We start from the raw sequence: 27966 nt of genomic DNA on the forward strand, positions 1-27966 counted from the left end.
TAGCATCATAAGGTCAGAATTCAAACCCTGCTCTGCACCTTACTAGCTGTGTGACCCTCCACAGGTTACTGACCCTCTCTGAGCCGTTTCCTCATCCAGAAAGGGAGAACAGTCATCCCTTTCATGGGCTGTCATATTACAGATACTCTCTTTCTGAAGCCACTGTGACTGGCTTACAGGCAGTCAGAGCTCAAATAAACAGGTGCATTTAACCATTTGTACACCACAAGCATCGGTAGATGCAAGCGGCAGACCTTTTTTAATTAAATTCAAAATATCGTGGCAGTTAACTGGTTAATATCCCAAAACTGCCAAAAGGGTGTTCAGTGCTGCCCTGGCTTGCCCAAGGAGCTTTCTAGAACCTGAATTACTCATCACCAAAATGCGTTGCCGTGGGTAAGAAAATTAGAAGGAATAGAAAAGGCGGTGGTAGGCGCAGGAAAGCCATTTGGTCTTCACCTCCATGAGGTAGAGACCACTCCACGTCAGAGGACACCTTCGACCCCTGGGGAGCCTGCAGGATCAGAGGGCTGGGTGGGGGGCAGCCGGGCATCACCCTTGCTTCCCGTTTCCCAGAGGGCAGCAGGGCCAGGGGAGCCGAATCCTTTCTGGTTCCCTTCTCTTCTCTTCACCTGCCCTGTCTTCTTTGTCCCTCTGTCTCTCTCAATCCTGTGGACATTTCTCTCCCTCTCTTTGCCCCTGGCTGGGACTGGGATGTGACCCTGTAGGACAAGGCGCTAGAGCAACTCCACAGGCCCCTGCTAGGGCCTCAGGGGCCTCCATCTACGCGGTTACAAAATGACAGGGACCGACTCCAGCAGCCTCTGGTTCACGTTTTCTCTTGTCAGGATGCAGTCCTTTTCCCAGGGTCCCTAAAAAGTGGCTCCTTTTAGTTTCCAGGTTTAGCTCAACTTTTGTGCCTCTCCTGAAATTCCTTCCCTACCTCCCACCCTGCGGCCTCTAAGTCACTGCCTGGGGGAGCAGGAGGTAGGAAATCAGAGAGAGGGGGAGAGGGTCAGGGAGGGGGGGGGTGGAGAGATTGGTTGATTAGGAGAATAAGAAAACAAAGGAAGACATCACTTGGTGTGTTTATTTTCCTGTCTCTGTGTCTCCATTAGATTATAGGGGTCTGGGAGGTGATGACCACGTCTGGTCTGTTTTTTCGCCTGCCGTCTTTGCATGAAAGTCTTCGGGCAGTGGTCAGTTGGTTTACATGTTCTTTGTCCAGTTATTTCAGAGAAATCATCTTGTCCTGGTTCTCAAGGAGGAAGATGGCAGGGGTCAGGGCGGAGGGGGAGGAGGAGAGGAAGAAGGAGGAGGACTGAGATGCCAGGGCTCCTGCCTCTCCCCCAGGCCTGGGCTAGAGACCTCCTACTGTCCTGTGAATGACCTCGGGCTCCAGAGCTGGAGGGGACAGGCCCAGCAGTCCCACTTAGAATAAATTGCAGAGCGAAAAGGGAGCTCAGAGGTCCCCGATAACGGAACTGGTGTTTTTCAGGAGAGGGGGTCTTATGTTTGGGGGCTTTCTAAGAGTGGCATTTTGTGGCTGAAGAAGGTTGAGAGAAGTGACTTGTTCACGCAGCTTCGGGGTGAGAGTCCTGGACAATGCTCCTTCTACACCCAGCCCTGTGCCCGACAGGAAGTTGGGGAACATTTTATGGTCCAGGATGGAAGAGCAGGCCGTGTGTGTTCTATCAGGACACGGGCTTTGCATCCTGGCCTCGTCTCCTGCTGGTTGTGCAACCTTGGGCTGTGTGACCTTCCCAGATTCCTCATCTATCCACTGGGAATCTTAATATCTATGCTGATGACTAGCTACATCACAGGATTGCTGTGTGTCCAGTGACACGCCTGAGGGGTGCCCACACGGAGCAAGCTCCTTCTTTGACAGGAACCGTGTGTCACCAACTGTGTACCAGGCTCCGGGGCTGCGGCCTTGTTGATTCAGAAGATCCAGGAACCTAAGGGCATTGCTGCCCGGGGTTGGCAGGAAAGTGGCATGGTGAGCCTCCCTGCTTAGGGAGTTCTTCCCATGCATTTCACTTTTTTTCCAAAGGAAAATATTGGCCCTTGCGAAGCACACAGTTCATTTATTTTGCATAGTGAATAGCTGCCTGTGTTTTTAAGGATGATTTAATCTCTCCAGCAGCCCTTATAATTCATCCAGCTTCCTATTGGCGCGTCTGGCTTTCTCCAGCCCTGCGGGGTGGTGCTGGTGGGAGGGGGAGGTCATCAGAAGCCAGGGCCCCGAGAACAACCACCCTCTTAACTGCTCCATGGACCCAAATGAGCAGCACGTTCCCAGTCTCCAGAACAATGGGCTGCTGCCTGAAGCTCCAGGAATGACTTGAAACCTTATGGAAAACACTAGAAACACTAGACGCAGATGAACAAAACCCAACATCAAATGCAAAAGCCACACCGAGAATTTACATTTTTCAAATGGTTGGGGGGAGAGGGAGACAGAAAAATGAAAGTTCATGACACATGAAAATTATATGCCTTTCAAATTTTCATGTGTCCACATATAAAGTTTAATTGGAGCACAGCTCACTCATATATGTACCTCAGACAATGGAACTGGTGCCTTTCAGAAGAGGGGTTCTTACGTTTGGGGGCTTTCAAGGGAAACAGACCATCAGCATATCTAAGGATAGAGAATATCACCACCAAATCCTAAACCTTAAAGGATGAATTTGGACTTTATCTTCCCAAAATAGAGTCCTGATTGTCCTTGGGGAGATGTCCAAGGTTTGCAGAAGCTCAGTCTCAGATGCCTTTCCCGAGAGAGCTCTGAGGGGCAAGGGCCTCGGGCCTCAGTCAGGATGAAAAGGCGCCCCCTTCTCTATAAGCAGGAGCAGCCTCCGTGGGGCCAGGCCACCACCTTCTGCCTCGCCCAGCAGAGGTCCTGCTAACCTCACTCTTTTGGATTTTTTTAAAAATAATTTTTATTGTTGAAAGAATTACATATGTCCCCTTTGTTCCCCATTGACCTCCTCCCGCCCCCCACCTCAGGCCTTCAGCACCCTATTGTCTGTGCCCATGGGTTATCATATATGCATACAAGGTCTTTGGTTGATTACCTCCCACCTTCCTCCGCCTTCCCTCTGAGATTCCGCATTCTGTTCCATGCTTCTCTGTCTCTGGATTCACTCAGTTCATCAGTTTTGACCTCACTCTTAAAATCTTCCTAGACCATCCCAGCTCTCAGCTTCTTATCCTGCATCGTGGATGGAGAAGAGAGCTCAGGCACCCACACCAGCGTGTCCTGCCCGGAAGGGAGAGGAATGAAGCTGGACATGAGTGTGCCAGTGGCCAGCTGGTATAAACACAGAGCCGGAAGCTGGCTGTCCCACCACTAACGCCAGTCTTGGAAAAATTAGATGGAGGGTCTGCCCCAAGTGCACCCCCCACCTTGTAGTTCACCATGTGTATGAGTTGCCCAACGCCTGTGGAGATGAGACTGTGGGTTTAAAACACTCTGCAACTCATAACTCATTTAGAGGACGCATGTCATCAGGTGTGGCCTCCAGCCCTTTCCCATGGAGACGTTATTAATTGATCACCGAAATTGAGAGCTAGATGCCTCCTAGGCAGGAAAGAAAAAGGCCCCGCCCACTCCAGTTTGTGTTATCAGCTCTTCCCTGGACAACTGACCCACTTCGGCAGCGCCTGTGTGTCACTGAGAAAAGTTCAAGTGAAAACAGAAACATAAGGAGGTAGCTGTTACAAATTATAAAGGAAAATTAAAGACTACATTTAGACTATGAAAAATTATAAAAGTCACAAATATAAAAGGGAAAGAATGAAAGAAAAAAGCAGCCTAAAAGGATAGAATGATAAAAGGTAACATAGGGAAATATATTCAAAAGGAATTTCAAAAGGTTAAAAATTACTAAATGACCCGAGGGGCTACTTTTACAACTCTCCTGTAAGTCTAAAATTATCTCAAAAATAAAAATAAAAACATTAATAAATGAAAAGCTAATATAAATCTAGGGTGAAAATTAAAAGTAAAAATAATTTAAACAATAAAAGGAAGCAACTACATGTAAAAGTTTAAAGGGAGGAATTGAAAGCCGATAAGACAGGGGAGTTTCAAAAATAAGTAAAGAATAAGTACTGAGGACGTGTCCGCGAAGATGGCGGGTCGGAGTATGCAGGCTGCAAGATGTCCTACAGATGAATTATCTTTAACCAACTGTGCAGTTGTGAATGAAAAAGATTTCCAGTCTGGCCAACATGTGGTGGTGAGGACCTCTCCCAGCCACAGGTGCACATTTACACTGAGGACCCACCCATCAGTGGTCCCAGGGAGCATTTCATTCCGTTTACCTCAGCGAAAATGGGCTGGGCTTTCTATTGGGCAAGAAATAGAAGTGTCTTTATATACGTTTGACAAGACCAAACCATGTGTTGGCACAATGACCATCGAGATTGATTTCCTGCAGAAAAAAAGCATCGACTCCAATCCTTAGGATGCCGACAAGATGGCAGGAGAATTTATTCAACAGTTCAACAACCAGGCATTCTCAGTGGGACAACAGCTTGTACTTAGCTTCAATGAAATGCTTTTTAGCTTAGTAGTAAAGGATATTGAAGCCATGGGTCCCAGCATCCTGAAGGGAGAACAGGGGACAGGTAAAAGACAAAAGATTGAACTAGGACTGGTTCTTGGAAATAGTCAAGTTGCATTTGAAAAAGCAGAAAACTCATCACTCAGTCTTACTGGCAAAGCTAAAACCAAGGAAAATCGCGAGTCTATCATCAATCCTGACTGGAACTTTGAAAAAATGGGAATAGGAGGTGTGGACAAAGAATTTTCAGATATTTTTCGACGAGCATTTGCTTCCCGAGTGTTTCCTCCAGAGATTGTGGAACACATGGGTTGCAAACATGTTAAAGGTATCCTGTTATATGGGCCCCCAGGTTGTGGTAAGACTCTCTTGGCTCGACAGATTGGCAAGATGTTGAATGCCAGAGAGCCCAAAGTGGTCAATGGGTCAAAAATTCTTAACAAATATGTGGGAGAATCAGAAGCTAACATTCGTAAACTCTTTGCTGATGCTGAAGAGGAGCAAAGGAGGCTTGGTGCTAACAGTGGTTTGCACATCATCATCTTTGATGAAATTGATGCAAGCAGAGAGGGAGCATGGCTGGTAGCACAGGAGTCCATGACACTGTCGTCAACCAATTGCTGTCCAAAATTGACGGGGTAGAACAGCTGAACAACATCTTAGTCATTGGAATGACCAATAGACCAGATCTGATAGATGAAGCTCTCCTTCGATCTGGAAGACTGGAAGTTAAAATGAAAATAGGCTTACCAGATGAAAAAGGTCGACTACAAATCCTTCACATCCACACAGCAAGGATGAGAGGGCATCAGTTACTCTCTGCAGACGTAGATATTAAAGAACTGGCCACAGAGACCAAGAATTTCAGTGGTGCTGAATTGGAGGGTCTGGTGTGAGCGGCACAATCCACTGCTATGAACAGACACATAAAGGCCACTACTAAAGTTGAAGTGGACATGGAAAAGGCAGAGAGCCTGCAGGTGACAAGGGGAGATTTCTTCGCTTCTTTGGAGAATGATATCAAACCAGCATTTGGCACAAACCAAGAGGATTATGCAAGTTACATTACGAATGGTATTATCAAATGGGGTGATCCAGTTACTCGAATTCTAGAAGATGGAGAGCTGCTGGTCCAGCAGATGAAAAACAGTGACCGCACACCATTGGTTAGCGTCCTGTTGGAAGGCCCTCCTCACAGTGGGAAGACTGCATTAGCTGCAAAGATTGCAGAGGAATCCAACTTCCCCTTCATCAAGATCTGTTCTCCTGATAAGATGATCGATCGGCTTTTCTGAGACAGCCAAGTGTCAGGCCATGAAGAAGATCTTCGATGATGCATACAAATCCCAGCTCAGTTGTGTAGTTGTGGATGATATTGAGACTGCTTGATTCTGTCCCTATTGGCCCTCGATTTTCTAATCTGGCATTACAGGCTCTTCTTGTGTTACTGAAAAAGGCTCCTCCTCAGGGCCGCAAGCTTCTTAGTATTGGGACCACTAGCCGCAAAGATGTCCTTCAGCAGATGGAAATGCTCACCGCTTTCAGCACCACCATCCACGTGCCCAACATTGCCACAGGAGAGCAGCTGTTGGAAGCTTTGGAGCTTTGGGGCAACTTCAATGATAAAGAACGTACCATAATTGCACAGCAAGTAAAAGATAAGAAGGTCTGGATAGGAATCAAGAAGCTGCTAATGTTGATCGAGATGTCCCTACAGATAGATCCTGAACACCGTGTGAGACAATTCTTGGCTCTCTTCAGAGAAGAAGGAGCTCTCTCCCTTGACTTTGAAAATGGACTATTTGCAAACACATAGTGACCAAGGTAAAGAGGGCCTGGGATCGTCACTGGATTTACTCAAGACCCTAAATGAAGTGAATTGTTCCCTGCCTTCAACACGTGCTCACTCTGCATGATCAGTGCAATAAAAGTCCCCTCCTTGTGCTTATATATAAAAAAAGAATAAGTACTATGAGATAATTAGGTTATATAAAGGGAGGTATCAAAGTTAAAGACAAGAGACTAAAAGCTTCCAGAGATAAAAATGGAAGCTGATGGAATAATCCGAAGTAGCATAAGTGAGCCAGGGCAGAGTGGCATATTGAAAAGTCCAGAAACCCAAAGCTATGAGCTAGTTTTTAAATAAAGAAATATTCTCACTGAAGATGAGAACAGCGTCTGAGTAAATGTCATTTCTACCGCGCTCTGTTGGGCTTTTGCAGGGAAGGGGGTGCATGCTGCTCCGAGCCTCACACCCGCTCCGGGCGCTGGTAGGGATTCCCTGCCCGCCCTCAGAATGCACAGCTGAGGTCCTGGTGGGTGCCAGTGAGGTGAGTGGAGGCCACAGCTTTGACCTCCTGGCAGGGCAGGGGGCTACCCAACTCGGAACTGGGGGAGTCAGGACACCGGTCAAGAGGTGGTTCTGCTGTGCGGTTAGTTGCATGAGGTTGAACAACACGTGCTTTTCTCTGCTTCAGTGCCCTTACCGGGGTGCCTGCTGAGGCCTTCTCCTGTTTGGTCCTACTCTCTGCATAAAAAACAAACAAACAAACCAACAAAAACCATTAAACTCCTAGTCAGCAGCACTTACTTCTTACTGAAGTTGAACGAGTGCTGGGCATAACAAGTCAGGCTCGCTGCACCTGTCCGCCTGGTGCTTTTGAACATGAACTGATGTGATGTTTGTGAGTTAAAGGTGCACATACATGTAAATAACACTTTGGCAGGGATGCAAAGCTCGGGCTGAGGTTGCTGGGGAGGTCAGTGGGGAGGTGAGGATATGTCTGCCATGAACTAGGGAGGTGGCACTTTACTCTCCCTGACCCCCACTCCACAAACACATACACACACACACACACACACACACACACACCACCCCCCAAGCACTGACCCCACCACCCCCCAAGCACTTAGCCTCATCTCAACACCCAGCCTCAACCTCCCATCTTCCCTCCCCAGGTGGGCCTTGAACCAGGATGACTGAGCCCCGCCAGGAGTTCAACATGATGGACGATCATGCCGGGACCTACGGGCTTGGGGACAGGAAAGATCTCCCCTCTCAGGGGAGCTACACCCTGCTGCAGGACCACGAGGGCGACGGGGACCACGGCCTGAAAGGTTAGTGCACCCCCTGCATGGCAGGCCCGGGCCTTGGGACTCACAGCCGGTCTGCTTGCTTTGGAAAAGGCCGGCAGGAAGGATTTTCAGCCAGTTTCTTAAAGATGTTTTAAACACTTTATTGGGTTAGAAGATTGTCAGTAGAGAGAGGCCTCATCATTTGAATGAGCCAAGATAACCCAGAAGTGACGCTCTTTGAAAATGTACCTTCCGAAGGGAAGTTTGCCACCCGAGTGGGTGCCGTGTGACAGACTGCAGGGCGGGTCGGTCTGATCAGTACAGGGTGCTCTCTCGAGTCTTTAGCCACACCTGTTGACCTTATACATCAGCAGCACTCATTAGCATGCAAAATACGTGGCCCTACCCATTAGCTTCCTCTCTCCCTCGCAGGCCTGACTGGGCCCTGTTCGGCACGTTCGTTAGCGCTGGGATTCCCACTATACCTACGTTAATAAACTGCATCGACTTCTGCATATTCTAAAATACAGTCTTTTGGGCAAATCAGCTTGGCCTCATCCTGTCCCATCCCAAACAAATATGTTTCATTTCACTGTCTGGCCACCAAATTCAGGAAATGCGCAGCCTCTCTTCTGCTCCACAAGCTGGCCTGGTTCCCGCCAGGAGCACCGAGCTGGCCTCAGTGTGAGGAGGACCCTGCCCCTGCCCTCCAGAAATACTCCTAAGGGGACAAAATGGCAAGCAGTCTACTTCCTCTTTTAGTGGTAAAAATAGTTTTAAAAACACTTTGCAGCCTGGGGTGTGGGATGGTGCATAGAAGCGGTGCAGCTCCTAGGTGGGAAACCACCTTTTCTGGGTGCATCTATCCAGGAGGGCTCCCTGGAGGAGGCAGGTCACCAGGAGGTGCCCTGGGTGAAGGAACCACAGTCCCTGTCTTGGAAAGGTTTCAGGACTCACTGGGGGCCTTATTTCAAAGGCTGGCCTCTCTGTATGTGTTTAAGCAGAGAACACATTGGAGTCACAGGAGCTTGGAAATTAGACATGTGGGCTCTGGGTTGGAGGAAGTGGAGGCAGAGTGGGCCTGCTGTCCCTGGGCTCAGAGGCTGCCCAGCCAGAAAGAGGATGGGAGGGAAGGGATGCGGGTGGGGGGGTGGGAGGAATGGGTTCCCAATGAGCCCTTGAACTCCCTACCTGGCATCATGGTAACAAGAAATGTGCACTCTGACCTCCCCGCAGGCCACAGCCTGGCTCCAGCCCTAGTTGCTAAGTTTCAGCTCTTTGTGGAGGGCTGCTGGGCCCTTAGCGCTCCCTCGTCTGAGGACCTGAGCCCACACATGCCCTCCAGCCCCCGCCCCGCACGCCTCTCATCACTCTCTGCCAAGTCCCCGTGGAACTTCAGTTATTAAACTCTTTATTAAACGCTCACGGATGGCATCCAACTTAGAATCACAACATGCTGAATTTTGCCCCGGATGAATTCTGCCGATGAAAAATGATGCTCTTTGTAGGGTTGCCTGGTTTAAAAATTAAGTAAAAAATATAGATTATGTTGCAACAAATGTACCATAATAATGAAGGATGTGAATAATGGGGAAACTGGGTTTGGGGTACACTCTCTGTCCTATCTTTGCAATTTTACTGTGAATCTAAAACTGTTCTCAAATAAAAAGCTCATTTTTTTTAAGTCCAGAAAAAAAAAGCAGTTTTCACCAGTCTTATTTTTTAAAGGGAAAACTAAATTCAATTTGTACAGTAAGAATCAGCTGACTGAGTTATTTTGTGTCTCAGAGTTGCAGAGCATTATCTAAGTAGGTGCTAAACATTGGGAAAGGATGAGATGCAGCCAAAGAGAGCTGCAGAGGGTGCAAGTTGGTTAACAGATCAAATAAGACATCCTAATGAATGAAAAGGTGTTTAATGGGTTAACTGGTTATACCTTCTAGATAAGATACTCGGAAGAAGCCCTTCCCCTTCCTTCCCCTTCCTTCCCACCTCCAAGGAATTTATGATAAGGGTTGCAGGCTGAGGACAGATTGGGGGCAGGGGTGTTTGGGGACAAGTTGCTAGAGACCCGGTCACGCCCATATGTGCCGGTGCCCTGCCAGTCAAGGCTGGTTAGTAATAAGACTCCGCAGACAGTCTGCATGACGTTTGCTGGTTTTTGCAAGCTCCGGGACCAGGGAACTACATCTGCTGGCGGCTTGTTTAGAATTAGCGCTTCTTTGACTGGATGGGCGCAGCCAGGGCTGGTGTCCCGGGACAGCGTTTTGGCAAAGGGTCCGGGGTATCTGACCCCACGATGCCCTAGGACTCCACTTGCCTTTTTTCATCCGTTTCAAGCACAGAACCAGCCTCCTGTCATGAAACCGACCCCACGGCTGCCGCCACCCTGGGTGGAGTGGCTCTCCCAGAGGGCGCCAGAGCTTCCTGGCTTCCAGTTCTGTAAGGACAGTTTTCTTCCAAGTAACTAAGGCTGACATTCCAGGTGTCACTCGAGGCTGCTTAGCCCGCACTTAGAGACCCTTCCGTGAGAGGAGCTGGGTGGAGTTCAGACACTGGTTGTCCAGTTAGAAGCGGGCACTGGGTCTGCCCTGAGCTACTTCCTTTTCAGAGGAGGGAGTTGGAGCGCCGAGTGTTTTCCAGGTGTTTTCTGCTTGCCCTTCGTTAATGGCAGTCATCTCCCATGAGTCTCCCCGGCAAGGAAAGATGAGGCCCCAGGTCCACAGGGCGTAGCTTTTTGATATCTGCCGCCATTTGGCAGGAGAGCCCTGCCTCAGCTGGAACCCCAAGCTAATAAAAGGCACTGTCTCCTGTCGCCAAGACCAACTGCTTCTCACCTGTGTCTATGCCCAATGGCCCTGGTGTGGGGCACCGTGGTGTTTGCGGGGAGGGGGCGTAGGGAGTTGGGCCTCTTTGTGGTTTTATCCTGTGGCCACGGTCCATCCCTCTGGCTACCATACTGAGTGACTTTGGGCTTCAAAACAAACTGCTCCTGAGTTCCTCCTGAGGTCCAAAGGGCGGGTGGGCGAGGCGGCCATTCTGAGGGACTCACTGTGTATGTTCCAGAGCCTCCCCTGCGGACCCCCACCGGTGACAGATCTGAAACCGCTGATGCTAAGAGCACTCCAACAGCCAAAGGTGGGGCCTCCTTCCTCTCATTGCTCCATCCAGCCAGCTCCTCCCATGCACCAGCCTGCGTGTCGCCGTGCTTTGCGCCCATGTGTGCCACCCTTCCTGGCTGCATTGCTGTTGCCTCTCCCTCTGGCTGAGAGATACGCTCGCTCAGTGCTTTGCAGGATGGCTCAGGCTTGGCTCAGGAATGCTGGCGGAGCCAAGCCCTGCTTTGATGCCTTGCTCGCTGGTGCCAGGTATGGGCGCCTTCATCGTGGGGGTGCTTTGAGGCAGCCACACTTGCAGAGACTGGGGTCTGTGGCAAAGCAACTCCTCAAAGCCCCTGCTTCATCTCCATTGACCTCCCCAAACTTCTGCCAAAGCCCCGCCCACCTCACTCTGGCATGAGCCACCAGGTCCCAGAGCAGCCGTGTGGCTGAGGAGAGGAGCAGGTCAGTGCCTGGCTCCGAGCTCACACTTTGCGACTGGTCCTGGTTTAGTGTCCTTCTGTGTGTGAGCAATGGGCTTGGCTGGGCCTCTGGACATTGGCCACCATGTTAGTTCCAGCCCATCTTCCGACCTGTTCTCTCTAGACATTTGCTGTCCAGGTTATTGTAAAGCTCCTCGTGTATTTCCTGGGGTGCTCCTTGGTCCCGATTTTGACCACCTTCTCTTGCTTCCCATCTATGTCAGTCGAGATTGAATTTGATTGCAGGTCAAGGAAAACCCAAGGAACGGAGGCATATACCTGAAGAGGTTTATTTGTCTCACATGATAAGATACCCAGATTTGGGCAGTCCCCAGTCTCATCAGTGTTCCACCGTCTTTATCTTCTGCCATCCTGTATGCTTATATTGCCTCATGGTTACAATATGGCTGCTGCACTTCCAGGCATCACATCTGCCTTCGAAACAGAAAGAAAGTAGCAAAGCAAAGTGGCCAAAAGAGCCCTGACATCCAAAGTGTTCTCTTTTAATTAGGAAAGCAGGAGGTTTTCTGCAAGCCCCACCTGGCCAGCTTCTGCTTGTGTCTGATTTGTCAGAACTGAGTCTCACGGCCACTCCTGGCTGGAAGGGAGACTGGGCCACCAGGTATTTTGCTTTACAGCCTCTTCAGTAGGAGAAATCGAGAGACAAGGGACTTGAGAATGGCTTTTGAGCAACCTGTCCGTGGTATCTGCACCTCCATCTCTTCATCCTCCCCAAGGAGGCTCCCGGTTCTGTTCTCAGCACTGCTCCGGGCCCTGCCCGTTACTGCACCTGTGTGTCACAGGATGCGAACCTGGCCCCAGCATCCACCTTGGATGAATTCAGAAAGCGGCTGTCAAGTGCCTGCCAACTGCTTGGTCTAAGGGTGCATCCGTGGAGGACACAGTGGGCATGGCCCTTCCCCCACCCCCAGGTTCTCAGCCCAGGGAAGAGAATACCAGGCCAAATGCTCTGTTCTCTCCTTAGAGCCAGTGATGCAAGACACATCCTGCTGATCTTGCTAGGACAGTTGCACAAGTTGCCTACCTCCCTGAGAAAGTCCTGAAACGCTAATGCCAGAACCCAGGCCAGCCTTCCACATCATGGTTTTCAGTGTCCCGTCAATGGTGTTCTGGAAGAATCTTCCAACAAGTCTCGCTGCACTGGGGACCCTGTGCATGTGTGGGTCCCAAGAGCTCAGCTCCTACCCGGCAGGGAAGGGGCCGTGCTGGGCCGGCTGCTCCGCCTGCTCCCGAGACCGTAATTAAAATGGACTCCAGTTGTCTAAACTGATCAGGCCCTTGGACAGCTTCCCGCACTGACAACTCCTTATGTTCACCCAGAACCGCCTGGGAGTGTGCCAGGGCATTGCTCGGGGACCAATGCCGATTGGAAGCCTTCACCTTAGTGAGAGACCAACAGCAACTCCTGGTGGGGGGTCTCCACCTCCGGACTCTGCTCTGAAGGTGGCCCTGCCCCAGTCTGTGGTCAAGCACCCGACCCCGGACAGCACGGGCCTGTTCCTCGCTACCCAGGGGACTCTATGCTCCTTAACCAGGGGTCATGGGCTCGGGACAGGGCCAGCTAGAGGAAACCTTGGAGGCTACCTGGAGTTGATGCTCCCATTTTGCAGATGAAGAAACTGAGGCCCAATGAGGCCAGAGGACTCGGAGTAGACCCCATCCCTAACCCCGGAGTTCCTGCCCTGCCTTAGTCCCAGTTCCTCTCCTGCACCGCCTTAAGGATCAGACATCTGTGAACAGTCATCTGATTTTCAACATCTCTTCTTCACCTCTCCCTGGGACCGTCCCCAGCAGTCTCTTGCGCTGCGTGCCTACACAGGGCTGTCCCTGGCTTTCCTGGCAGAGGGCCTGGGCGTCTCATGGGCCGGTGCCACTCAAGCAGAATATTAATGTGCTTCCCGGGCGATGTCAGACAGGGTGGCTCTGGACCTGCTTTGTGGTGTGGCTTTCTTGCATGCGGCTGAGTTCCCTCCTGCCTCCCCTCCCTGCCCTGCTGCCGCACACAACGCAAGGTGAGGGGCTTGGCACAGCTCATCCCGGGCCCCCCAAAGGTGATTTTCAGTGGTTTCCAGACGTGACAGCGCCCCTAGTGGATGAGGGAGGCCCCGGCAAGCAAGCAGCCGCTCAGCCCCATGCGGAGATCCCAGAAGGAACCACAGGTGAGGGTGACCCCAGGGCTGGGTTCCCGCTGATCTGCTGCAGGAAAGGGTGTGCGTGGGGTTGTGCTCATCTCAGAGTGAGGCGGGAATGTGGGCAGACACCGGCTCCCGGGACAATTGGGGTGTTCTCAGCTTGACGCCTGGATGTCCTGCTGCCTCCATGGCCGTCTGCCAGTCTCCCGGGGGAGAGGACCTTGTGCCTCCCTTCTAGCTTCCCCTCCCTGTCCCGGTCAGCGCATCAGCTCCGCAAGGTGCGCCGAGGCAGGCTGGCGGCAGACCCTGCCTTCACCCGAGGTCAGTCCACCCTCCCGCAGACTCTGCCCAGTGACAGGCTCACCCTCAGGGGCCAGTGTGCCCCCAGCAGCACTGAGTGTGCAGCAGGGTCCAGATGGCTGACCCACACCTTTGGAGGACAAGCCCTGAGGAGTGCAGCATATAATCCAGCATCCAGTCCTGCGACCCTCCTGTCACACGTGTCTGCACGGAACAGGCATGACGCCACTGTCCTGTCCACACGGTGGTGGGGAAGAGCTCAGACATCTAGGCACTGACCAGAAATAGCCCCGGACTTGGGGCCACCAGAGTCACCGAGAGCTGCCCGGGCCCTGGGGACACGGCTAGCCCAGCCCGGAGCTCCTGCTGGCATTTCCTTCGCGTCCCCTCCCCTGGGCTGACGTGCAGACCCCCCGGCGCTTGGTGGTGGGAGTGTGCTCAACAAGAAACGCAGAAGAATTCTGGACAGGATTTCACCAGCAATGGGGAGTGGGGACCTGTCCCAGGCAGGAGTGTCTTTCCTTCCTAAGGACGTTCTCACCGCAGCCACGTGGGAAGCCACAGCCTTCCTCAGGGCCCCACGCGTGGGAACCCCATGCCGGGCCAAGCAGGGCCACGCTTCCGAGCAGTTTCGGCTTTTGGGGTTGGTCCTCTGAGGTGGGTGGAGAGGATTGTTCTCGAAGCCCTCCAGGCCTCGTCCTTGACAGGGAAGATGGTGTGAAGGCCAAGAAAGGACTCGTGGGATGAGATCATGAGTCCCCTGGTGTTTGTCCCTCACTCTTTATCCAATGGGGGCCCTTCCCCTGCCCGGGGTGAACACTGTAGCCCACTTTCCATCACTCCTAGGTGATCAAAGAGATTTTCGTCTCATTAATCACAAAATACAGTCTGCAAATGCCGATCAGAAGGTCCACTCCATGCAAAGGTCAGAGCTCGTTCAAGGCTGCAGCCCCTCCCCTCTGGGCTGGGGAGGGGGAGGATGGGAGGCAGGAAGAGCCTTCCTGGCTGGCACTGCGAGGGCCACTGCCCGCACCCTCTCTGCGGTGTTTAAAGCTGACTCTCTCTATGGGGACCTTTTTTCAATTCTTCCCGTCTCCTCCCACCTGGACATCCCCCCCAAAAGTTCCTCCCTGGTCTTGATTCAGGCAGACATTTCCTCTCCGCTGCTCCTTGGGGGCTGACGATCTACCTGCAGCCTCACCTCTGCAGAGGCGCTTGCTCCAGCTGGGGACCTGCTGGACGTGGTCTAGAGCATCCCCACACGGACGCTGCCCTGACCCAGGGGAGCGCTAAGGGAGACACACGGACATTCTCTGCCCAAACTGTGGTTTGCAGACTGACAGCAGGGCCTCCACCATATTCCTTGTCCACCCTCCAAAGCAGGGCTGGCCTCTCCCCTCCTCTACTTTCCAAGGTAGGGTCCCCCCATGGCGCTAACCATAGAGGACACTCACCAAGGGTCTCCAAGGGGTGCCTTGAACCCCTTTCACTGGGACTGAGGTGGGGGGGTGTCCACATGGCCCCCCCCCAATCTTTCTAAAGAAACCCTCCTCAGCGATACCCTCCCCTCCATCCTCTTGCCTCCTCATGAGGCAGAAGGTGTTAGAGGCTCAGCTGTTGACTTGGACAATATGCACCTTCGCTTGGCACCTCAACTGGCAGGTTCCATTTGCTGTATCTTGGTGCCCCCTGAACACTTCGCATTTGAGGTCCTATTGGGGGTGCAGTGTGGCCGCCCCACTGCAAGAATCACTGCCGTGCTGGGGTGGGAGCCCCTGCCTCGTGGGGCTTCAAGGATACGGCGAGGCCATATAGTGATGTGCCGGGCCAGCCACGGTCACACGCCCTCCCTCCCTCGGACTTCTCGGAGGCCCCCCTTGCTGGCATTAGGGGTCATCAGAGTTCTCGGCACCCTCCAATTTCAAGCTGGTGCCAGGGCCAGGCTATCACAGCTCTGCGCTGGCCTGTGGAAGCTGCCGACTTCCCGGGGCCACGATGGTGACATCATCCTGGCATGCCTCTCATGTGCTCTGTCTCCCGGATCTGTGCCATTCAGCGGGACTTGCCGTCACTGAGTTTTCCTTCCGTAACCTCGACAGAAACTCAGACCGAATCTATGTTTGGAGCCTCGCCTCCCGGACAGTATCGTCAAATGACATGGAGTTGTCACCATTAGACCTCACGGGCAGCACAGTGTCAGCTCGGGGGCCCAGAGGGCGGTTGTGCTATGAGCTGGTAGATGGGGAGTTTCCTGAGCTCACCGCGGCCCCCCTCACCACAGCTGCCCTGAGACAGCCAGTGGGCGGGTGTTTACAAGGCCATCATGGAGACCAGGGAGTCTTCCCCTTCCCTCCTCTGTGCTCTCCGTGGTGGGCCCGTGTGGCCAGGGATGGTAACCTGTCATTTCTGTCTTAGGTGTAGAGGCTGAGTCATTGCAGGTGTGGGAGAAAAGACTGGTGGCCCAGCCAACAGCATATAGGCATTTCTCGGGGGGCGGGGGGCTCTCTGTCACTGGGCTCCCGAGGCCAGCGCGTGGGAATGGATGGCTGACTGGTCTTGTAGGCTCTTTCTTCTGGACAGTTATACTCACTGTCCTGTAGCAGTATCCTATTTACTATGAGGCTGAAATTGGCATCGCATTAAAGCTTATTGATTTCAGCACCATCGAAATGTGCAGAAACCTTTGCTCAGTCTTCTGTGTTTGGGCTGAGCTGCTAAGCAGGAGCCCAGGACACCCCAACGCTATCACTGGCTCTGCTGGCCTCCCTCGAACCAGGAGGCGCCTATTCTGGGCACGCAGTTCCAGGGGTTCCCGTGGTTGAGAGAAAAGAAACCAAACAGCTCTGGGGCACCTGCTGTCTGCCAGGCGCTTTGCTAAACACGTTCACACAAATTCTTGTGTTAATCCTCACGGCTCTCCTGTAGGAGTAGAACCGGTATCGTCACCTTGGGATTCTAGGTAAGGAAATGGAGGCGCAGAGGTTAAGTCAATAATGGCCCTGGGTGTGAGTCCCAGCCTGACTCCACAGCCCAGGCCTGGCCCTCCCCTCCACCTCTGCCCCGAGCTGGGGCTGGGACTCAACATCCGGACATGGGGCCCATGGCCGTGCCTGGCAGCAAATTGCTCCTCTGGCCTCACCCATCCTGTGTGTCTTTGTCCAGTGGGGCCCTCAGAACCCTTGGCCCACTGTGGGGAAGGTCTTTCCTACCGGACTGAGGTCACCTGTACAGTGTGAGGGGTTTGTGTAGTCAACATCCCCAGCAATAACATGTCCAGCGAGTCGGAGGGACAGCCCCTAGATACTGGTAAAGGTGCCTTTTTTAATGTTTTCAGAAAACGACCGGGAGGTGCGGAGAGCTTTGTTGTTAGCACACAGTAACTGTCTCTGCTCTTCTCTCCTTCATTGCCGACACATAAACCAGCTGAAGAAGCAGGCATCGGAGACACCCCCAGCCTGGAAGACCAAGCGGCGGGACATGTGACTCAAGGTCAGTGGCTGGAATTGCCTGCCAAGCCTTGGGGGTTGGGAGGGGGGAGATGTCAAGTCTCAGGCGGACTCGACCCTGAAAAGAGAATTGGGGCCTGGGCCCTAAGTCACAGGCCCGGCAGATTTTTAGGGGGTGGCACTTATTAAAGTCGGGCTGTGGGGATCTAGAAAGAGCTCTAACATGTTTTTCCCAGCACTATTTCTGAGTCAACCCTAAAGGGTTTAGTGTTCTGAAAAAAAGCTGGCCTTGTCCCACTTGGGGAAGAGGGAATGAATATCCAACAGAAACGCAAAGATGTGTGACGGGCGATTCTCCCAGCAGGCTGTGCCCTCTGGTCTGTCCCAGGAGCAAGGCCTCAACCAGACCCCCAACAGGCCATTTCTTTTCCGTTTTCTTCTGTGCAAACTTCAAACCCTATTATGATTTTATTCTCAGGAACCAAAACTGCTGTGTTCAAGAAAAGCAACTTTCTGTAATCATTTAGCATACAACCTTTAAGAAATTAATCTTTTTAAGTCCTAGAGATCCTTCTTAGGAAATGGAGACCTCTGATACAACGTGGGCTGGGTTTGTTGGCTGTCATTTGCTGCATAAATGAACTTCAGAGTCTACTGTGTAATGTGGAAGCTTCTAGATTGCAAAATAGCTAGGAACTAGGTGCTCTTTTTTTCTCCAAAAAGTGATATGGGATTTAGCCAATGGTTAGCGCCACCACTGAGGCCACCTGGCTTTAAGAAGTGTCTGGGCCTAACACCAATGCTAGATGGGGCCCGGCACTCACCAGGTCCAAGGTGAGAAAACAGGCCTGCAGAGGGGAGGTGCTCACCCCGTCCTCCCCAACCCCACCCCCCACCCCCCAGCATAGACCGAGAGAGCTTTCATTCCAAGCAGACCAAAGCAAGGAGGGTGGGCACAGCGCGTGCGGGCTTGTGATGTCATTTAAATGTCCTTTTCCTATTGCAACAAATACGTGTGCTCCCTCTTAAACAACCAATGAGCCCTTGCTAACCTTTTGCCACCGCTGCCTCTTCAAACCCAGAGGAGTTGAGAGTTCCTGGTCAGCTGAGGGAGGTGCCCAGGAGGCCCCTGGCCGATGGACTTAGCTCTCAGGTTCAGCCTGGACACGGCAGAGAAGCTTCTGGGGTCTCTGTGCTGCCTCGGGGAGAGAAACAGCCAGAAGTCCAAGTCTCTCACCGTCCTCAGCATCCGCCCACCTGCCCACCGCCTCTTCCAACAGGAGGCCTTCGGGAGCCCCTCCAGGAGTGGGGACCAAAGCCAGGGGCCCGGGCCGAGGAGGCCCTGGCGTTCCCGGAGCCCAGCTCCCCTGGGCGTCTGCAGACAGAGCTGGTCCAGGAAGGCGTCCTCAGAGAGCCGAGGCGTCACGGAGATGCGGACACGGGCCTGAGGACCCCGGGTCTGACCCGCCAGCACATGCCCGACGTACCTGGGGCTCCCATCCTGCCTGAGAGTCCCAGAGAAGCCGTGTACCCGCCCTTGGGGACAGAACCCGAGGACACAGCGGGAAGTCGCCGTGGCCTGGGGCTGCTGGAGCACCAGCCTTTGGGAGGCCTGCGCCAGGAGGGGCCGCCTCTGAAGGGGCATCAGGGCAAAGAGAGGCTGGGGGGTGAGGAGGTGGATGAAGACCGCGACATCGACGAGTCCTCACCCCAGGACTCCCCTCCCTCCCAGGATTCTCCTCCCTCCCAGGTCTCCCCTCCCTCCCAGGTCTCCCCAGGTCTGCAGAGCTCCCCAGCCCAAGGCGGGCCAGCCCCCGAGACAGTTTCTAGAGAAGCCACTGGCACCCCCGGTTTCCCAGCTGAGGGTGCCACTCCCCTCCGTGTCGATTTCCTCCCCAAAGTCTGCACAGAGCCCCAGGCCGCAGAGCCTGAGGGGCCCAGCACGGGGCCTGTGGAAGTGCATGACGGGCCCCCCGAGTTCACGTTCCACGTGGAAATCAAAGCCAACGTGCAGAAGGAGCAGGGAGGCTCCCAGGTGGATGTGGGAGGAGCTGCCCCTCCGGGGGCCCCTGGAGAGGATTCAGAGCCCCCAAGCCCCTCTGAGGGAGAGGACACAAAAAAGACTGACCTTCAAGAACCACCTGAAAAGCAGCCTGCGGCTGGGCTGCCCGGGAAGCCCGCCAGCCGGGTCCCTCAACTCAAAGGTCTGTGTCAAGAGCTCCTGAGCTGCTTCCCGGAACCCCGTGTGCCACCCAGGCTGCGGGCACTGCCACTCAGCTTCTGGCCCCCGTGATGCCTGCCGCTTCCAGGTTCCCAGGCACAGCCACTAAGCGGACCGCCTGGGTCCCGCTGCTCACCCTCCCGTGGCCTCCTGCCCCCAGGCCCTGGACGCACGTGCCCCCCTCACGCTTGCCCGCCGTTCTGCATGTCACCAACACCCCCACCCAGCGCTTCCTGCCCTGTTCAGTCCCCCAGCCACTTGGTTTATCCGCACATTCCACCAGCCCACGGGAGGTTGGTGGGCCGCACTCCAGAGAGGATAACAGCTGCTCCTACTTTTGAGGGCCTATCGTGCGCCATAAATGTATAGTCGAGCCCTCCCAGCCCTCCCAAGTGGGTGTCATTAGCCCCACTTGGCAGATGAGAAAACTGAGGCTCAGAGAGGCACAGTAACTCACTGAAGGTTACCAAGTCGCAAATGGCCGAGCCAGGTTTAGAATCCAGGTAGGCCTGCTCGGAAAGGAAGCTCTTCCTTGTACACCACAGTGACTTCCAGAAGGTTCTGGAGCGAAACCTCCTAGCCCAGAGACGCAGAGGGCACGTGCCCGCCTCCTGCTGCTCTTGTCAGTGGACAATGCATCACGCGTGGCAGGTGACACACACAAGCGCTCAGAGGTGGCCAACAGCCCACGCTGAGCCAATGACACAACGACCCCACCCACACCCACCCCGCAGGAGGGACAATGAGAGGAACAAAATGTTCCTGTTCAAAGCACCCCCCTTCCTGAGCCCTGGGAAGCAAGACCACAGTCACCCTTTGGGGGCTGGAGAGATGGGAGGGGCGGTTCCCAAGTGTCGAGGTCTCTGTGTCCTGTCAGGGAGGGCACAGTGTACAACCCAAGGCGGCTTCCTGGCCACGTCAGGTGCATCCGTACATTTAGGGCCCTGAGCATTTTAGGGTTGTTTTCAGGGTTCAGACATGGATGCTACTGAAGCTGTCAATGGCAAACACCTGTTAAGTTTTTATTAGATCCTGCATGGCAAGAAAACTTGGAAATGTTGTCGATAAAGGAAGCTGTATTTAAAATTCAAAACAGAGGCTGGTGCCATTTTGGAGCTCAACCCATCTGGTATCCAGATGACCTAATAAATTTATAATCCCTTAAAATTTAAAACAGAAAAAAAAATCCTGTGTCCATTTTAAAATATCCTAAGTTCCAAAATAGTAGGAGGCAAATAACTGTGGCTTGACACCTTACAACACCACTTCTTGAAAACAGTGTTTTATAGAATCGTGGTCCACTGGATGCTGACAGGTGTGTCCATGGTCCAGTCAGCTTAGACTAAACAAAAGTTAAATAAGGTTTGCTGGTGCAGGACTTACCCGAGTCTTTAATAATCTAATGCACATGTTGGCCCTCTGAGAAGGACCCATAGTATGAATTCCCCAAAGTTATTTGATCTCATCTGCTTACATCTCCTGGAAGAGGGCCTGTTCAGCAGTCCTCCAATTTGGGAAATGCTGATCTAGCAGACGCATTGGATGTGACATGCATGATGGTTGATGTGGGCAAAGGCTGTGAACCAGGTCCTGGAGCCTGGCTAAGAGTCTCAGGGTGGGCTCAGGAACCTGCATTTTAATAACCTCTCCTGGTGATTCATCACGGTAAAGTCTGAAAACCTCTGGGCTAGCTCATCAATGCCGGTCACTCTAAAATCCAGTCTCCCGTAGCCAGTGAGCAGCTCCAAGAGGCCCCATTGTCCTTGGGGCAAGGGCACTACAATATTGAAATCAAAGACAAATCTAGAATCAATCTTCAACAATGAATGTCAGTAGAAGGAGAAGGTCAGGCAGAGGTGGCCCTGGTAGACCAGTAGACTGGTTTCACCAAGGGGTGTGGCTTTCTAAACACAAAAGCGGTCAATGGTTTAGTCCTAAAATCCAGAGGTCATCTGTAGGATGTTCGATGGTAACCAGTTATGAGCTAATTTGGGGAAATGCGAGGATTAACCCCTTGGGAGGGCCACCAGGTGGTAAAAAGACCCTCCAGGGCTGGGTCATTTTCGGGTTGGGCTCATTGGAGAACAGCTGGGGCTGGTGCCCAAAGCACCCATGAGTGAGGGGCTGGCCCTGACCCTTGGGTGACAGCATGAGCGGGGTCCTGCAGGGGCCAGAGCCTGGCTGAGCTGCCCCATCGGTGGCCCTGGGGCTTTCAAGTGCCCCTCCTTGGAGAGGAGTTGGCCCCAGCTGGGGGGGTGACTGGCCCAGGCAGAGGCAGGAAGGGAGCCCGTGAGAGGCAGGGCCTGCCTTCCCTGTGCCAACGTGTGCCCAGAAGTTGCCTCTGCATCCCCTCTGCATGTCCCCACCCTCGGCCAGCCTGCTGCCCTCGTCAGGGTGCACCAAGCAACGACCCCAGCGTGCTGTGTTGATACTAACAGCGAGAGGCCTAACAGGTTCCAGGGGAGACAGCATCAGTGGTTCCCACTGAGCCCACCTGAGCAAAGCAGGTGGCACTACCCTGAGAAAGTGGCCTGACGGCCCCGGGCCCCGTCCAGGAGCCGTGCAAATGGGTGTAACGCCCATTCTCGTTTTATATCTCATCAGCTCGCATGGTCAGCAAAGGCAAAGACGGGGCTGGAACCGACGACAAGAAAACCAAGGTAAGCTGCCGAAACCACGGAGCTGTCTGCCGCCGAGTCTACCAAGAAGCAGTGCTTTATGTCTGAATTAGTTTTTATGTACAATGTGTCTGCATACGTGTCACTGAGGTACAGCTGCCATTCCCAGCGCTTGTTTTTACGCCAACGTGAAACTCCCGCGTTTACCCCCGTTGCTACTTGTGCCAGGGCAGGGCCGTCGGCTGGCTCAGGAGCCCTGCTCCGAGGTGCCATCCGTTAGCCTAGTTAAATGAGGTGTTCACGGGACATGAAGGTACGTTTGATTTTTCTGAATTTTGTACATCTTACACTTCTCGCTGCAGGTCTGGGCTCAAAAACATATGTATATATACACATATATCTAAAGTGCAGCTTTAGATAGAAAAATATCACTTCCTTGGGGGGGCTGAGGGAGTGTTGAGCAAGGACGTGACCCCCAACCTAAGGTGGAGGGTTCCGGGAAAGCCCTAGGAGAGCGGGCCTACAAAGGGGGGTTGGCGAGGCGGGGGTGGGAAAGGCATTCTAAGGGCAGCAACAGCACAGCAAAGACTGGGAAGAGAGGCCTCGTGCCTTCCAAGAACTCTAAGCAGCTTGGCTTGGTGGCTGCAGAGCTGGAGGGGGGTGGGGGTGCGGCTGGCAGAGGAGGGAAGCCTGGCACTCACCTTGAATGCTAAGTGGACATGTGTGGCGGCCGTGGCGCCGTAGATGCCGCTTCACATCTTGCCAAGGCGGTGATTTGATCGTGTGCAGTCGTCAGTCTTCAGAAACGAACCCCAGGGTCAGTAAGAGAAACAGCCTGCTGCCCCCACCCGCCCACCAGCACTGCACCCAGGACTTCCCATCAGCTGGAGTTACCCCCTCAGTGACTTTGCGCTCCTGTAACTGCACAGCAGTGTTTTCCCAGGAAAATCCCGCCATGGCCCTAGACCAGTGATGGCGAACCTATGACACGCGTGTCAGAGGTGACACGCGAACTCTTTTTTTGGTTGATTTTTCTTTGTTAAATGGCATTTAAATATATATAATAAATATCAAAAATATAAATCTTTGTTTTACTATGGTTGCAAATATCAAAAAAAAATTTCTGTATGTGACACGGCACCAGAGTTAGGGTTTTTCAAAATGCTGACACGCCGAGCTCAAAAGGTTCGCCATCACTGCCCTAGACGAAGATCTGTTTTTCTTAAAGGTGCCTAAAATTCCCGTTATCAATTCCGCCTGAAAGGCCTGGGTCTTCATCAGCCCCGGAGCCCTGATGGAGCCCCCAGGTGCAAAATGGTACCGTGTTGAGGGCCACTCCCCAAAGCGCTGTCCTGTAGGAAGTCAGGGTTCCCCATCACAAGACCCTGTGAGTCAGCCGAGGGTCCTGCAGAGACTTGGGGGATGGGGCTCTGCCTTCGGTGCTTGAAGCAGTGGCCATAGCTGCTTGCCAACCATGATGCACATTTAGGGGGACCTCAGCCTCGTGCATTCACTCTTCATTCATTCATTCATTCATTCCCACACATGGTGCAACGTCCCTGCCCTAGAGTTGCTCATAGTGAGGGGTCAGGTCTCTCAGACAGCTTGGTAGGGAGAGCGCTGCCTGTGCATCTGGAGAAGGAGGCGTTGCCAGTACCCATCCCCAGCTTTTCTTCCTTTTCACCAGCCCCAGGACCTCAGCTCGCATCCCTCCCCTCACTCCTCCTCCATCCCTTGGGCCGTCCTCCTCGCTGAGGCTTCTGTGGGGTATGCAAGGGCGATGAAGAACAAACCCCAGAAACCAGTAAAATCTCTGTCAGGACCTGCCCTGTCATCACTCAGCCCTACCTCTAGACTGGTCCTCCAGGGTTTATTCCTGAAAGTGTAGCCCCTCCTCTCCCTGGGCCACACACCCTGGTCAGAGTCCCCCCAGGGTGTTAGGACAAACCACAGGTGCCAGCCACACATCGCCAAGTGCAGCTGTCTCTGAGGTCATCCGGCTCTCAGGCACCCGTCCCATTGGGCCGCCCCGCCCACCCAGGCTTTTCCTTAAGTGGCCCACGTTCCAGAGGAAACATGGGCCAGATTAGGGTTCACCAGATCAAGTTCAATTCTATTGCAGATTTTATTCAGAAAGTGTGTGTGTGTGTGTGTGTGTGTGTGTGTGTGTGTGTGTGAGAGAGAGAGAGAGAGCGAGAGCGCTAAGTGGTGTCGGGCAGAATCTTTGAGACTGAGAACAGGCCCAGCCCTGATTGTAGCGGTTCCAACCTGTCAGCGAGGGGGAGGGCGCCAGGGGTGAGCAGGCCAGCCTGGCGCCGCACCTGGAATTGGGCATGTTGGACGCTTGACACGCTGCAGAAGTTTTATTGAGAAACATCCTAGAATCATCTACTTTGGTGATCTCCACCAACTTTTGGACATGAAACACCTGTAAATCAAAAAAATCTCCAAAGTGGGGAGCGGGGGACGGGGGGAGCAGGCACAAAAAAATCCAATGGGATCAAGACAGAACGTTCTAGAACTTCTCTCCATTTTTCGGCTTCTCTTTTAAAAGTCCTGTCACATGTGCGTTCTATAATGCACTGCATATATTGGCGTCATGGCATGGCGTTGGCCGAGTCCATGAGGGCGCACGTCCCCACCTGTTCTGGCCGATGACGGCTGCCAAGGGTACATGATCCAAACAGGTGGAGATCCCTGCCGTAGACCGTTACCTGCCTTGTTTATGTTTAGTTACTGTCTTTTTCAGTTTGTTTCCCTCCCCCATGTGCTGACTTTTATTTTGATTTTATTTATGTTTATGTTTAAGACATCCACACCTTCCTCTGCTAAAACCCTGAACAGTAGGCCCTGCCTTAGCCCCAAAGGCCCCCCTCCTGGTAGCTCAGACCCTTTGATCAAACCCTCCAGCCCTGCCGTGTGCCCAGAGCCATCCTCCTCTCCTAAACACGTCTCTTCTGTCACGCCCCGAACCGGCGGTTCTGGAGCAAAGGAGATGAAAGTCAAGGTAAGGAAAACGCCTCCGCAAAGAACCAGGCTGCTCTCGTGTGGTTTCCCGATGTGTGTCTCTGTTAGCCGAAAAGACCTTCTTCAGATCAGCTCTTACCTAGAAGCGCCACACAGAACAGTTGGAATGGGGATGGGGCCTCAGTCATCCTTCTAAGCCCCCTTAGTCCTCATAGCAGCAGCCCCCAGGCACCTGCCGGGACCCCGCTGTGAAGTCGCCGCTCTAGTGGGGCTCCCCTGTCCACTCCCGGTTGGGGAACTGGAGTGTTTCCAGATTGCCCTCTCGGGTTGGATACCAGCCTCGCTGGGCGGCAACGCCTGACCCGCTAGTTGACTCCCTCCTCAGCCATCGTTAGGTCCTTGGTGAATGCCAGTGTCTTTTCCAAGTTATGTATCAGGGTCATCGACTGGGTAACCAGGCCCGGGCACTGCCAGCTGGCTGTGCTGGTGCCCTGCTCAGCCTCGGGCCGGTTTGCTAATCGATGCTGTGTCCACCCACCATGGGCTCTTAGCGCATCTAAGGAGTCGCTGAAACCCAGGGTTGCTTGTGAGAGAACAGAAGAGTATGACTTAGCTCTGGAGCACTCTCGGTCAAGTTCAACAAACAGGGTCCTCACGGGCCTCTGGGGAAACCAGCCACCGCCAGTCAGATCCCTGAGGAGAGGCAGAGAACGGGTGTCCACACGGGGCGGTCTGATGTCCTGCCTGCTGAGCGGCCCTGGCGGAGAGTGAGCCTGAGCCTCACTGTCAGTCCATGGCCGTTCACGCCGCACATTAGCGCAGCTCATGCTGATGACTCACCTGAACGTTCCCCCAGGAGGAAACGGTGTTCGGAGCGCTTGGCGCTTAGGGCTGTCGGTTTGTGTGCCCAGCAAACCCTTGTGATTGTAGGAGACATTCGTGTAGGCAAAGGGTCACCCCACCCGTAGCCTCATTTTGAGTCAAAGTGGTTAAGTGGCATCGACGCCAAGTAACAATGTCCTTTCTCAACCGTAAAAACCACGCTACCATGCTTCGGTTTACAGGGGGCAGACACTAAAACTGGAACCAAGATTGCCACACCCCGGGGAGCGGCCCCTCCAGGCCAGAAAGGCCCGGCCAATGCCACCAGGATTCCAGCAAAAACCACGCCGTCCCCAAAGACCCCGCCGGGTAAGAACCGTCTCCGGAACCCAACCCTCGTCTCCAACTGTCCCTGACATTTCATGCCTCTGGTGGCTCCTCCATGCCTTCTGCTCGCTAAGCATTGGATCGTGCGTTTTCTTGTCCGCCTTCTTGACAATTCTTAGTTAGATATTGTGTCCCCAGCTTTTATCCACGAAGGTGTCAAGCTCAGGGTTTGCACGGCTGCGTCTACCAGCTCGTTGGAGGCAGGAGGAGAATGAGGCCGCATGGTAACAAGGGGCAGGGAGGGGGCTTCTCTGAGCTTCTCTTGACCCCCACCCAGTCCAGGGCCCCTGGAAGGTGTGTTGACGGCCACCCAGGCATGTCACTATGTGTGACCTTACACAGGGCACGGCCTCTGCCCAGCCTCACTTGCTGGGGTGCTGGGGACCCTCTGACAGAAGCTGAGCATCTTCGCTGATCCGTTGCTGTCTGTCCTTTGCTCCTGGGAGTAAACCTGGTCGGTTCAGTAGCAGGAAAGGCTCCCCTGGAGCGATTTTGCTTCCGACGGTGCTTTCAGAGTCGTAGCCCTCTTTGGGGACTGGGGAGAGCCAGGCTTAGCCCCCCCTCTCGCAGGAAACATGTTCCGGGCAACTGGGTTTCGATGCTGCACAAGTCAGGGGGCGCTGGCCTGTGTTGGCTCTGGGGGGATGCTCAGGAGCCTGTGGGTCTTGTACGGCTGTGCGTGAGCCTGGCCTGGTCCAATGACACATCTGCTGCCATTGGCTGGGGTGGCAGCTCAGAGCCCTTCGCCGGCGGCAGGCTTTTGCGTGGCGTCTAGCCCGAGTCTGCCCTCGGGCGATGCCTACAAGGACGCGCTGGTTTGGTTTTCCATGCAGTGTTTTCCTCGTGTACCTGGTGCCTATGCTATGGGGTCAGTGAGGAATTGTGACTGGATCTACATACGACTTTGCATGCTCTGTGTCACTTCACACGATGCAGTTGGCTCACACGACTGGAGCCACAGCTGGAAGCATGAACGTGCCTCTCTCCTTGGCTCTCACCCGCTCTCGGGTGGCCGCCTGCAGGTGGACAGAGCACCCCGTGGGCCCCTTGACCTTGTTTCCTGACAGACAGGCCCCTGCTCCCTGGACGCCTTCCCTGCCTCCCACCTCAGCCCCTCGGCCTGGCTGGGCGCCCACGGCCGGGAGAAGAGCTCCTCAGGCCCCATTTCTGCCTGATTGTAATGAGGCTTCCTGTGGCTTTTTCTTTTTAAGCTGCCAAGCAAGTGCAGAGAAAACCACCCCCCGCGGGGCCCAAGCCTGAGCGAGGTAACGCGCCTGCTCCGCCAGGGGTGCCCCCTCTGTGTGTGGCTGTTTGTCGGCTTTGGTGTTTAGAGCTGGAGGACCCGCTTCTGAAACCCTGGTTTCACACGCTGAGCCTGGACGGGCCGTCAGGAGTTCCGCTCCGCCGCTGGCGTGTGGTCTGATGAGCCGTGTGCGTCCATCTGAGGGAGCTTTCTAATCCTGTGTGTTCTCATTTCCTGCCTCGGAGGGCCGGGTGGGGCAGGGGAGCGCGTGCCTCGGGCTGCCTGTGGCTGCTGGAGGTGTGAACGGCCCTAACCCAGGTCTGCTGTGACATTCCCGCTGGCGTTTATCACACGTGGTCTGCACAGCCTGGGAGGCCGTCTCTGCTCTGGACGCTTCTCCCTGTCGCCACATCCAGCTTCACACACAGCACTGGGGGCTGTGACCGCATCCCCCCTTTTCAGATGCGGACACAGGCTCAGGGGTCACTCCGCAATTAGGTGGCACAGAAAGGATGTGAAGCCATCACCAAGTCTGGCCTTGTGCGAGGAGGCAGGAGGGGAGGGCAGGGCGGGGGGT

The 27966-nt window shown here is 53.8% G+C and overlaps 1 protein-coding gene and 1 pseudogene across 13 annotated transcripts in view; both read left to right on the forward strand.

Annotated features, from left to right (window-relative positions):
• The window catches only part of LOC102757550, a 24928-nt pseudogene extending 18403 nt beyond the window's left edge, over positions 1 to 6525 (forward strand).
• Positions 1 to 27966, forward strand: part of MAPT (microtubule associated protein tau) — a 79998-nt gene that overhangs the window by 33145 nt on the left and 18887 nt on the right. For 3 of the 13 annotated variants that reach the window (XM_015568141.1, XM_015568140.1, XM_015568142.1), the window contains 8 exons: positions 7536 to 7694; positions 10719 to 10790; positions 13326 to 13412; positions 17109 to 17174; positions 21957 to 22012; positions 24780 to 24977; positions 26002 to 26133; positions 27357 to 27411. In XM_015568141.1, the coding sequence (XP_015423627.1) occupies positions 7553 to 7694; positions 10719 to 10790; positions 13326 to 13412; positions 17109 to 17174; positions 21957 to 22012; positions 24780 to 24977; positions 26002 to 26133; positions 27357 to 27411 (808 nt within the window). In that variant the 5' untranslated portion in view covers positions 7536 to 7552. Of the gene's footprint in view, positions 1 to 7535; positions 7695 to 10718; positions 10791 to 13325; positions 13413 to 17108; positions 17179 to 18213; positions 18225 to 18516; positions 19336 to 21956; positions 22013 to 24779; positions 24978 to 26001; positions 26134 to 27356; positions 27412 to 27966 lie in introns of those variants that run through there. The other 10 variants (XM_015568145.1, XM_015568149.1, XM_015568146.1 and 7 more) reach the window with 7 other exon arrangements.

The sequence above is a fragment of the Myotis davidii genome, unplaced genomic scaffold (assembly GCF_000327345.1).
Source record: "Myotis davidii unplaced genomic scaffold, ASM32734v1 scaffold684, whole genome shotgun sequence".
NCBI classification, from domain to species: domain Eukaryota; kingdom Metazoa; phylum Chordata; class Mammalia; order Chiroptera; family Vespertilionidae; genus Myotis; species Myotis davidii.